Genomic DNA, 12411 nt, shown 5'->3' on the forward strand with positions numbered 1-12411 from the left:
ACAAAATGGACATATGTAACGTATGAATAGCTAAGTACATTTTAAAGTCTTAAGGATAAGTTTTAAAGTTTTTATTGTAGTAAAATACACATTAACATAAAATTAATCATTTTAAACACTGTAAAGCATACAATTCAGTGGCATAACTATATTCAAAATGGGCAAAAATTACTATTATCTACCAAAAAGGCTATTTTTAAAAGGGCCAAATTTGGAAACTATATTCACCCATAAGCCAAAGTACAGAATCAAATAGACAAACTAGTCAGCCAGGTCCATATTTTACTGTTTTCACACTTTGTGAAATAAACAGGTCTTTCCCCCTATTTCTATGTCTTAAGCATTACTTTTTAAATACGGGATTGATAAATGTTTTCTATATTAACACCAGACATATCTAATAAAATTTCATCAATCAAAAGATACTCACAGGTACATATCTGTGCTCATACATACTGATAAGCTGAGTTTACTTATCATATCCATTATTATATATAATTTCCTATTAATCTCCGAGGTTTTCTAAATTTTTAGAGATCTTTAAAACTATATCAGATGGATTGACAATGAAAAACATAAAAAAGATATTATAAGGGTAGGAAAAATTTTGTAGGAATAGTTATATAATCTTAATGCACATAAGGGAAACTATCATAGGTAGAGAAATCAGAAGGCACCTAAATAAGATGAACTAAAAACAAAACAAATCACAACATGGTTGGAAAAACTCACCTGCAACATATTAAGTGCAATACACAAAGAATGATAATAAAAGGAGATAAAGACAAATAGTTCAATACTAAATTGAGCAAAATAAATAAATAAAAATGTGCTCAACCTTACTAGTGATAAGCAAATGCTAATTACAACAAAGATACATCACTTTCCTCCATCAGACCAGCAAAAATTAAAAAGACTTAACAGCATCCAGTATGAGAAAAAAAAGAGATGCTCTTACTGCAAGTAAGATTATGAGTTACTAACACCTTTGTTCAAAATAATTTGGCAACACTACTAAAATAAAATTATATCTACTCTTCACCCAACAACCCCACTTTAAAAAATTTAATCTAAAAAAATAAAAACACCATTGTTATAGATGTGTACAAGGATATTTATTGCAATATTGTTGAAATAGCAAAATATAAAAAAGTGTAAGTCCATCAAATGGGAAATGGTTTAATGAATTACATGGTATCTTTTAACTAAGAAAAAGAAGCACATATTGGTGCTTATTTATTTGCATTCACCAAATATCTGAGCAACTACTATATGCCTGGCACCTACAGCAATTATACTGAAAGGGCATAATTTATGAAAGAAACTGAATGAAAACAAGTTATTGAGTAATGTATCTAGTATGATATTTATTTTATAGAAGTGGGAGAAAAAAACTGTGTTTACCTTATCATACATATATATAGAAGAGGATATACTCCAAAATGAAAACATTTGTTTCCTTAATAGGGAGTAAACTATTAACTTTTTCCTTATAATCTTCTGTACTGTTCCACTTACTGCAATGAGCCCATGTCACTTTTCTAATTAAAAAACTGAAAGGCCATCTGTGTTTCCAAAAGAGTTGTTTTGAAGTAAAACAAAAAACTCATTTAAAAAAAATAATAATCTCTACAAGGAACACAGAGCTTGAACTCACAACCCTTTGGACTCCTGACCCCAAGATCAAGAGTTGCATGTTCTACTGAATGAGCCAGCCAGGCATTCCAACAAAAAACTCTTAAGTACAAAGTCTGTGTTTTAATTTGACAACATTTAATTTGTCATGTTTCTGCACAGATTACCTATGACAGAGGTCTATCTCAGACTAATCTCAGAACTGAAGACAGAATAATAAATCATATTTCGCAAATATGGAGCAATGTTACTTTCTGTTAAATATTTCAATACCTTAAAATATGCAAACTTCCTATTAAAGAGAAGCTGAAAAATCTTTTGTTTGTAGCACCATAAAGCACAATTTTCAAAGGGCCACATATGATTTATTAATCAAAATGGAGATGGAGAGTTCTCAGAGCATAAGTCTTCAAATAGAACCCTTTGGGGTGCCTAGGTGGCTCATCTGGTTAAGCATTTTGGCTCAGGTCATGACCCCAGGGTCCTGGGATCGAGTTCTGCATTGGGCTCCCTGCTCTACAGGGGAGTCTACTTTTTCCTCTCCCTCTACCCTTGCTCGTGTGCTCTCTGTCAAATTAATAAATAAAATATTAAAAAGAAAAAAGAAGTAAAACCCCTTCTCTGGCTTCTTGAGGACACTGAGGTACTCATTTGGAACCTCATATATAAATGTGACAAATTAAAAATATTAAAATATACAGTCCTTTGTCGATATAGATATTATTTTATTTTATTTATTTATTTTTTAAAGATTTCATTTATTTTATTTGACAGAGAGAGAGATCACAAGTAGGCAGAGAGGCAGGCAGAGACAGAGGGGGAAGCAGGCTCCCTGCTAAACAGAGAGCCCGATGCAGGACTTGATCCCAGGACACTGAGATCACGACCTGAGCCGAAGGCAGCGGCTTAATCCACTGAGCCACCCAGGCGCCCCTAGATATTATTTTAAAAGTACTTATCAAGTATTTTATTGAGGAATTTAGGATAAAATACTCTGAATTCAAGGAGACTTTTTTCTTTTTAAATCACGGGTGAAAAATATTCATCATATTTTTCATCATTGTGAGAAAATAAAGAAAAAAAGCCAGACAAACAGATATACTGTCATAAACTGATGTCAATACTATGAAACTATTGAGCACGGGGGCAAAGTGAACTAACTGCTTTACAGGAAAAGTTTATAAGATCTGAGAACACTGCCTACTGATGAACAACTATGTAAACCCACACAAAGCCATCACACAGACATCACAGTGAAGCTCACACTTTCTTGTTCAGTCAATAAGTAGCACATGTGGAGAAACTAATAAATGAGATAGGCTCCATGGGTCAGCAGAAACAATAAAAACTGACCCTAACTCAGAAAATTCCAATTACCTCAAAGTGTTTTTCCAGAAAGAAATGTTAGCTTTCATACCTATTTCATTAGCAAATACCATGTAGTAATATTACTGAATTCCAATGTTTTGGGAATATTAAAAAAACAAAGAGAAGGATAACAAAATAAAAAAACTTACTGCATTGGCACGCTGATCCCAGTCATGTTTGTCATCTGACAATATTTCCCTGATTTTATTTAATGTTTCTTCAAGTTCTCGACTAGAATAGATCTTAAAGATACAAAGTTATAACATTAATATTTCTTGCTGTAAGAAATATCAAAGCTACGCCCCAATGTATATAGCACTCTTTCAAGTAATAAGGTTATTTCCCATTATTAGAACCATTATCAATGGAAAATAATTAGAAATAACTAGAAAACAGAAAATAATCTAGAAAATAACTAGAACCATTATTAATGGAAAATGTATTATCTTCCTTACCTGTTACCCTTGTGCTATTTCTCTGTTCATGACTAACTTCAGATATACTCTTAAAAATGCTTTGTCATTTAAAAACGTGATGCAAATATCCTAAGAACTAATAATAGGCCTATTTTCTCAAAATGACTTCAGGCATGTACCTACTGCATTCATATACTTGTACACTATTGCAAAAGGACATGATTTAGGTTAGCTCCCCCACACTATAGCCAGGATAGTTACATGCATTGTTTCCTCAGGAGTCAACTGTTTGCCAAAAATACTATTATCCTTTCACTCACTTAAATATATTTACATAACAGGGATGCATTATGCCAGGCATCAGGGATATTAAGACAAGAAAAATAGGCATGGTCTTTGTCTTATGGAGCTTATAATCCAGTCAGGGAGAGAAAAAAATTAATCAAAAGATATAAAACTGCAAATAGAAAGTACTGCCAAAGACAATTACAATTCCATGAAAGTCTATATAGGAGGTGCGAACTAGTTAAGAGTCAAGCTTGAACTGAGAGCCAAAAAAGGAGGGATCATCATCAGGCAAAGCAGGGAGATTAGTCTTCCTTAGAGTGGACAGCATGTGCAAAGGCTCTGTGACAGAGGAAAGTGAAAGAAGGCCGAAGCACAGGAGTAAAAAGTGCAAAGAGGGCCAGAGGAAGAGCCAATGACCAAACCATAATCAATTGGTACACATTATTTCTCCACATCACAAAGGTTCAGAGGTGGGCATGTGACTTAAGTCAGTTAAATCAGAAGAATTCTCACAAATTTTACAGGATCAATCAAAAAAGACGCAGAGGGCAGAGAAAGGTGTGAGGCTCAAACAGTTGCAGCCATGTTGCTGACCACGAGGGAAGACCATGTAGAGGAACCCAGAAATGAGAGATGGAATGAAAGGAAGTCCTGGTGATACCATCCAAGTAATAACAGATACGTTCATCAAAAGAGTTTTTCACTTTCAACAGCCATTAATTTCCCCTTTCACTTAAAACAACCCCCACCCCCAACAACAGTACAAAGGAGAGCCAGGGCAGGAGATAAGGTGAGGAGGTAGAAGGGGGTCAAGATAACATTCTGTTAGAGAATGACTGCTGGAGGATTCTGAGCCAGTTCTTTTCCTGCCTCCCAGCTCCTCTCACAACAGCCCCTCTGCCCAATTCAGAAGGCAGGCACGCCCCTCTGCCACTCTGAATCTTATTATGATGCATTGCTCTGGAATATAGTTTAAGGCTCCCCCTTCTCCAACAAGAGAAAAAGAGAAAAGTCAAAAATTTACTTTGGCGAAAGGGTACACAACTTTTCAAACATTCTTTTAGGAGATAATATAAGCAAAAGAAGTATGAATACTAATAAGTTAGAAACCTAATGCACTAGAGTAAGTCCTAGATCTCTGACTTTTACAAGTGGAGTAAGTAATGGTTTCCACATACAAAACACTAGAAGCACAAATTTGTAAGAGTTGAATCTGAGATGCCTCTGAGACACCTATAAGGACATGTCAGGTAAACTATCAGTGGAGAAATTATTTTGGCACTCAAGAGAAATGCATTATCTATGTAAAGGCAGGAGCTGAAGCCATGGGTCTGAAGGAAGCGACTCAGTAATAAAATGGAGAGGAGAGGACCCACAACTGACCCCTAAGAAATTCCAATATTCAACAGGCAAGTAGAGAAAAGTATGCCTGTAAAGGAGACAGAGATAAAGTGGACAAAAAGGTAGGAGGTAAAACCAAAATAAAATGAAACAAATAAGGGAAGAACAATGTATTAAAAACAACTTTAAAAAAGTACATGTAGTTGAACATTGCAATGTCATAATTCATCATGGATTCCATTTTAACCTGAAAAAAATCATTTGAAAATCTAATTGTGCCAACAAATAACAGCTTGGTAATAAGAAACCAAGTATTTTACTTACATAGTCATTTAAGGAAAAAAAGAATTTTTCAAAAGGGACAAAAATAATCTTATGAACAGATGTAACCATTATTCATAGGGAATGCCACTTTACTAGTATCCTTACCTGAACAGAAGGGACATCTGTAAAAGCTTTTATAAAGTCATCTTCATCAACTGCTCCAGCACCTCCTTCTTTAGAAGCACCTGCTAATCAAAAGAAAATTAATTTTTTAAGTTTAATTTTAAGCATGTTAGCACCAAAGAAAATGTGAAAAATATAACTCCTTTAATATCAACAAAGGCACTAATTTTGAGGGACATTCCATTTTATAAGACAGCATTAAAAAAAACATCACCATCTTTCAGGAAAGTCAAGGTCCACAGCAATAGCTGATTAATTCTCTGTAAGTACTAAGGTAGGCTAGTTGTAAACTTCAAACAGTAGGAACAGAGCCCTTCTATCCTTATTCAGTGAAGTGCTAAGTACACAAGAAATAAGGTGGAAAAATAATCATTTAAAAAGGTTAATGGCAATTTTAAATGACACTAAATGTCAATAGATGATGGCGAGTAACAGAGCAGAGGATCCATGTATGCTGCAGTGTTCAGGAAAGCAAATGTGAAAGAGATGAGGACCTTGAAATTAAATTTAAATATGCAAACAAATCGTCCATTATTGTACATAGGCAATAAAAATGTAAAATTTATAGATAGTAGCTGTTTAAGAGCGAGTAATTAAGCAACTTTCTGCTCTTTCATATTCAGTGATGCTGGGTCCACCTAGGATTGAGTAAACCATTTTTCGGCTCATTCTAATGGCTTCCTGTTAAACTCTATTAACAGGGGTGCTCAAAAGATGGAAGTTGATAAAAAAAAAAAAAGATGGAAGTTGACAGAAGAAGGGACATGCTCCTTCTGGCTTCCTGTTCTTGTCTGTAAAACCCTAGCAACTCTGGCAGGAGACGCCTTTTGGTTAGCAGCACCTGATCGCTGTTGCAGTTTTTCTAACCGTCACTGATGCAGCTCTCAGCCCCATCAGAAACGCCAGTCTGCTAGTACTCCTCACAGAGGTCTGAGCCACAGCTCTGCAGGGGTCCCACCTCTAAGTTTTAACCTCCTCATTTTGTTCTTCCAGCTCTAGGAGTAGGAGCTGTTGACTATAATTACTACCTCCATGACATTTTAGTGTTCTCTTTCTGCATTTTTAATTTACCATACCCATTTAACAATTCTTCATATTAAATTCTCTCTGTAAAAATAACGGTTGGGGAGCCTGGACGCTCAATTTATTGAGCGTCCAACTCTTGATTTCAGCTTAGGTCATGGTCTCAGGGTTGTAGAACAGAGCTCATGTAAGGGCTCTGTGCTCTGCAGGGGTCTGCTTGGGATTCTCTGCCTCTCCCTCTGCCCCTCCCCCAACTTGTGTTTGCTCTCTCTCAAATAAATAAAATCTTAAAAGAAACCACAACAGTTATTTTTAAAGACTTACTTATTTCAGAAAGAAAGAGAGCATGTGTGCACACAGGCGCACACGAATGGGGGGCAGTGGCAGAGAATCTCAAGCAGACTCCATGCTGAGCATGGAACCCAATGCGTTGCCAGTATCACAGTCTGAGATCATGACCTGAGCTGAAACCAAGACTGAGACGGTTAACCAACCAAGCCACCCTGGTGCCCCTGTGGTTCCTGTCTCCTAAATGAACCCTGGCTGATACAGGTAGTACTTAGTTTCTAACTCTATATATTTACTTCTTCGTGGTAGTAATTTAACACACTGAAATCTATTTCAACCACACAAGATGTATATCCTAAGAGATAATTAGCTTAAAAATCTATCCAATTAAAAAGCTAAATATCTCCCCAATTAGGTTTATCACCTACCAAAGGAAATATTATTTTCAAACTGAATTTAAAAAATTAACACCATCCTGGGACGCCTGGGTGGCTCAGTTGGTTAAGCGGCTGCCTTCGGCTCAGGTCATGATCCCAGCGTCCTGGGATCGAGTCCCACATCGGGCTCCTTGCCTGGCAGGGAGCCTGCTTCTCCCTCTGCCTCTGCCTGCCACTCTGTCTGCCTGTGCTCGCTCTCGCTTCTCTATGACAAATAAATAAATAAAATCTTAAAAAAAAAAATAAAAAAATTAACACCATCCTAATAAAAAAAAGAACACTATAAAGATTTCCAAAGGTATGTAAGAAGCTTCTCATCCTAAAAAAAACAAAAACCTTTGAAGATCATCTTTTTGAATTTTAACAGTATTAAGAGATGGACCTTAGAACAATGTAACAAAGTTGTAAGACAATAAAAAACTACAAATTAAAAGCAGTGACAATAAACTAAAAGAGGCATGAATGCATGCTTGCCGTAGGAAATTAATTTACGATCGTAAATAAATTAGTTATTCCCTAAATATTATAGAAAATCCAGTAACAATAAAACTTTTGACTCCATTCTCGAGATCAGTACTAATAATAGATTACATGAAAATAAATAGCTTAAGTAAAGAAATAGAAAATAAGATATCTTAACATCTTATACTACATTCATTTATCAAACTCTTATACAGGATTCTTTCTTTCTTTCTTTTTTTTTTTTTTTTAAATTTGACAGACAGAGATCACAGGTAGGCATAGAGGCAGGCAGAGAGAGAGGAGGAAGCAGGCTCCCTGCTGAGCAGAGAGCCTGATGCGGGTCTCAATTCCAGGACCCTGGGATCATGACCTGAGCTGAAGGCAGAGGCTTTAACCCACTGAGCCACCCAGGTACCCTCTTTTTTTTTTTTTTTAAGTTTTTGTTTTGTTTTGTAATCTCTATACCCAATGTGGGGCTTAAACCCAAGACCCCAAGATCGACAGCACCTCTCTCTTCTGACTGAGCTGGCTAAGCACCACTGAGTTTGTTTTGACAATGGGTTCCCTGACAGGAAAGCAGAAGCCTATATTTTTATAATTTCTTCCCAATCTTTGCAGTTGTCTTGCCCATCCCAGGCCACTGAACAGAAATTTCTTTAGGGACTTGTCCTTATCAAGTAGTTCTTAAACATTCAACACAGTACAGCTTTCTTTACACATTCATTAACTATAGTCTGTTCACTTATATACCACTTCTTGCAAATAACTTTGTTATAGTAACAAGTGGAATCACTAGGTAAGCTTTGAGGAGGCAGCCACTGGTGGAGGAGACCTGTGCAAATGTACCAGAACAGAGCCAAAAGACAACATCGATGTGCTCAAATGTGGAAGAAAGAAAGTTTTACAGAGGAATGGGAAAGTGAAGGGGAGATCAATATGAAGAGTTATTACAGCTTACAGGCAGTTCACAAATGGTATCAAATGCAAACTATAATGTTAACTCCAACACATTAACCCACCAGCCACAACACAATGTCAAACACCTTCAAGGGAATGCAAAGCTTCTTAGCAAATCCCGAATAAAGCCACAATAATGTGCAATTGACTAAGAACATGCATAGGAAAGCCTAACTTTAAAAGTCACAATTCACTTTGATCATAATGCCTTAGTTTTATTACCCAGTGAGTTATGTCTTATAAGTAGGGACAAATAACCCAGGGGGGAGAGTAGATAGAATAGAAATTAAATGGCTTTTAAAAGTCCTGCAGAAGGTGCAGAGAAAAAAAGGCTACAAATACACTAAATGCAGCCTTATGACCAGTTCAGAAGCGACAATTAGGTCTCTAAACCTGGACATGGACATTACCAAATTTCACAAGAACTTGCATGGTTTTAAAGAGTTGACCCCAATCTATCTCACTCTTACCTTTGAGAATCATTTTGTATAAGCAGAACTGCTGCTAATGGGAGCATACTGGGTATGTGAATAGTGTAAAGACAGGACATGTTGAGGTTGGCCCTGCTTATCTATTATATGTACTACAAGTAAGCCTTTTTACAATCCTAGTTTGCCTAATGTTTCCCCTCCCTTTGGTTTTGATTTTGTGGCTAAGAAAAGTAGAAAAAAGATCTCTGCACAGGGGAATAATCTGCTGAATAAACTGTTCATTCTCACAAGTATTATTCCATTTTCTGATACAGCTTTAAAGTTCACCTAAGAAATACTATAAAATACTTTTAGCACCAGGAAGGAGAATGAATACCATAGGCAGAGAGTCAAAACAAGTGATGGCCTCTAACGTTAAATACTACTGCAAGAAAAGGACAGTGAGTGCATACACAAAGCAGCGATGTATTTAAATAAAGTAAGTTTGAGAGCAGAAGCACAAGTAGAGGCTACAGGGCTGAAGGGATGAGCAATGCTGGCTTCCAGCTTGACTAAAGCTCTTTTAAATATAACTGGGTTAATTATCACACTAGAAGATATTAATGGGCAAAAACACAACAGAACAGCTTTGTTCCGTTGCCTAACTACTCTAAAACAGAGGTCAGTAAATTTTTTCTGTAATGGGCCAAACAGTATTTCAGACTTGTGGGCCATATGGTTTCCGATGCAATTACTCAACTCTGCCACTGTAGCATGAAAGCAGCCACAGACAACATGTAAATGAATGAGTAAGGCTGTATTCCAATAAAGCTCTATTTATGGACACTAAAATTTGAATTTCATATAGTTTTCACATGTCATACAGTATTATTCTTCTTTTGAATATTTTTAATCATTTAAAAATGTAAAAAAATTTCTAAGCTCATGCATAGAACAAAAACAGAGTGTTGGCTGCATGTGGCCCATGACCCAATTTGCTGATCCCTGCTCTAGAACTCACCCTAAACTATTATTCACTTGATGGGGACTGGGGGTGGGGGTGGAGTGATTGAGATTAGAGGCTTCTGGCATTTATGAGATAGCATGGTTTCTAGTATGCTAGACTGACTAGGGTAGGCACTCTCAGAAATTACAAAATATTACTTAAAGGTTTAAGTATAAAGAGAAAATTCATTCTACTTAGTCCTTAACAACTAATAAGATAAAGTATCAGATACAAAGGTGAGTGAGACAAAGGGTAAAGCAATATATTTCAGATATAGAAACAAGGAGAACAAGTCTTAGAACTGGAAAGGAGCAGGTTCTTCTTATGCTAGAATAAAGAGACTAGCCTAAAGAGAAAAATAAATGATAAACATTAGGGGGTTATTATGGCTTAAATCCCAATAAAATTCATATAAAATCCATAATTCTTATTTTCTTTATTAACATATAATGTATTATTTGCCCCAGGGGTACAGGTCTGTGAATCATCAGGCCTACACATTTCACAGCACTCACCATAGCACAAACCCTCCTCAATGTCCATCACCCAACCACCTTTACCCTACCCCCCTACCCCTCAGCAACCCTCGTTTGTTTTGTGAGATTATGAGTCTCATGGTTTGTCTCCCTCCCAATCCCATCTTGTTTCATTTTTTCCTTCCCTACCCTGAAACAACCCGCCCTGCCTATCAAATTCCTCCTATCAGGGAGGTCATATGATAATTGCTTTTCTCTGATTAACTTATTTCGCTCAGCATAATATTCTCTAGTTCCATCCACGTCGTTGCAAATGACAAGATTTCATTTCTTTTGATGGCTGCATAGTATTCCATTGCAGATAGACACCACCTCTTCTTTATCCATTCATCTGTTGATGGACATCCAGGTTCTTTCCATAGTTTGGCTATTGTGAACATTGCTGTTATAAACATTTGGGTGCACGTGCCCCTTCGGATCACTACATTTATATCTTTAGGGTAAATACCCAGTAGTGCGATTGCTGGGTCGTAGGGTAGCTCTATTTTCAACTTTTTGAGGAACCTCCATGCTGTTTTCCAGAGTGGCTGTATCAGCTTGCATTCCCACCAACAGTGTAGGAGGGTTAAGCACCATAATTTTTAAAGAGAATTAACCAATGAGAGCATTACCAGTGCTTCTGAAGACTGCTACCAAAAAACAGAGACAGTTTAAAGTAAGAGCCTTCTTTCAAGTAGGGCTGAATAAGATATGCACAGTGGCAACACAGTTTTTATGCAAAAGAAGGAAGTATTTCAGGAGGCAGAACCCAGAGTTCAGTGCAGAACCAAGAACAGAGGAAAACACTGGTTTAGAGAACCACACCCAAAGAGAGAATGAAACATTCATCAAAGAAACATTTACCATCCCTGAAGTAAGGGAACCTTACAACAGGTTCCTGTTGGATTTGAAAACTGCTATGTCAGTGAATGTTCCTCCCTTTCTTTTTTTTTTTTTTTAATTTATTTTTAAAAAATGATTATATTTATTTATTTGTCACGGAGAGAGTGAGAGAGAGAGCACAAGTCGGGGAGCGGCAGGTAGAGGGAGAAGCAGGCTGCCCACTGAGCAAGGAGCCTGCAGGACTCAATCCCAGGACCCTGGGATCATGACGCAAGTCGGAGGCATTCACTTAACCCACTGAGCCATCACACATCATTTAAAAAAAAAAAAAAAAGATTTTATTTATTTGAGAGAGAGCGAGCGAGCGAGCTCTGGTGCAGGGAACAGGCAGAGGGAGAGGGAGAAGCAGGCTCCCTATAGGAAGCCTGATGAAGGAATCTGGGATCATGACCTGAGCCAACTCAACTGAACCACCCAGGCACCCTTATTCCTCCCCTTCTTGAATGGAATGCCTATTATGGATACTCTGTCCTGATACCACCATTGTATACTGAGCATTTGGGGTGCAAGTAAGATATCTTTTTAGTTCATTAGCCTCTGGATGGAGAGCAGGCACACCAGAGAACTCTTGCATGTGACCCGATGCAGACTACAAGATCATGGACTTTGAACCTGATGCTTTAAGTGAGTGGAAACTTCTGAGAAATGTTTCTGAGTGTATCTTGTATGTGAAAGGCATGTGAATTTTGTGGTCAGAGGACAAACTGCAATAGGTTGTTTAGAAGGATGGTGGTAACAAATCCTCACATTCTTCAATGCTCCTTTCAAAATGTGACTTTGCAACTCTTCCCATCCAAGAGTGGATTCCCCAGCCAACAGGTGGGGAGGAGTAACCTGGGATTCTTGAGTTGAGACAAGGCCTAGGAAAGGCTGGAGGGGTCCCTGATTCCCCAGTTTTGAGCAGGATTAATATCT

General features: G+C 37.2%; 1 protein-coding gene across 46 annotated transcripts in view; it reads right to left on the reverse strand.

Annotated features, from left to right (window-relative positions):
• Positions 1–12411, reverse strand: part of CLASP2 (cytoplasmic linker associated protein 2) — a 180396-nt gene that overhangs the window by 105080 nt on the left and 62905 nt on the right. For 27 of the 46 annotated variants that reach the window (XM_044252775.1, XM_044252773.1, XM_044252818.1 and 24 more), the window contains 2 exons: positions 5478–5560; positions 3153–3245 (listed from right to left, as the gene is read on the reverse strand). In XM_044252775.1, coding sequence (XP_044108710.1) covers positions 3153–3245; positions 5478–5560 — 176 coding nt within the window. The remainder of the gene's footprint in view (positions 1–3152; positions 3246–5477; positions 5561–12411) is intronic. The other 19 variants (XM_044252774.1, XM_044252799.1, XM_044252798.1 and 16 more) reach the window with 1 other exon arrangement.

The sequence above is a fragment of the Neovison vison genome, chromosome 6 (assembly GCF_020171115.1).
Source record: "Neovison vison isolate M4711 chromosome 6, ASM_NN_V1, whole genome shotgun sequence".
Classification (NCBI taxonomy): Eukaryota; Metazoa; Chordata; class Mammalia; order Carnivora; family Mustelidae; genus Neogale; species Neogale vison.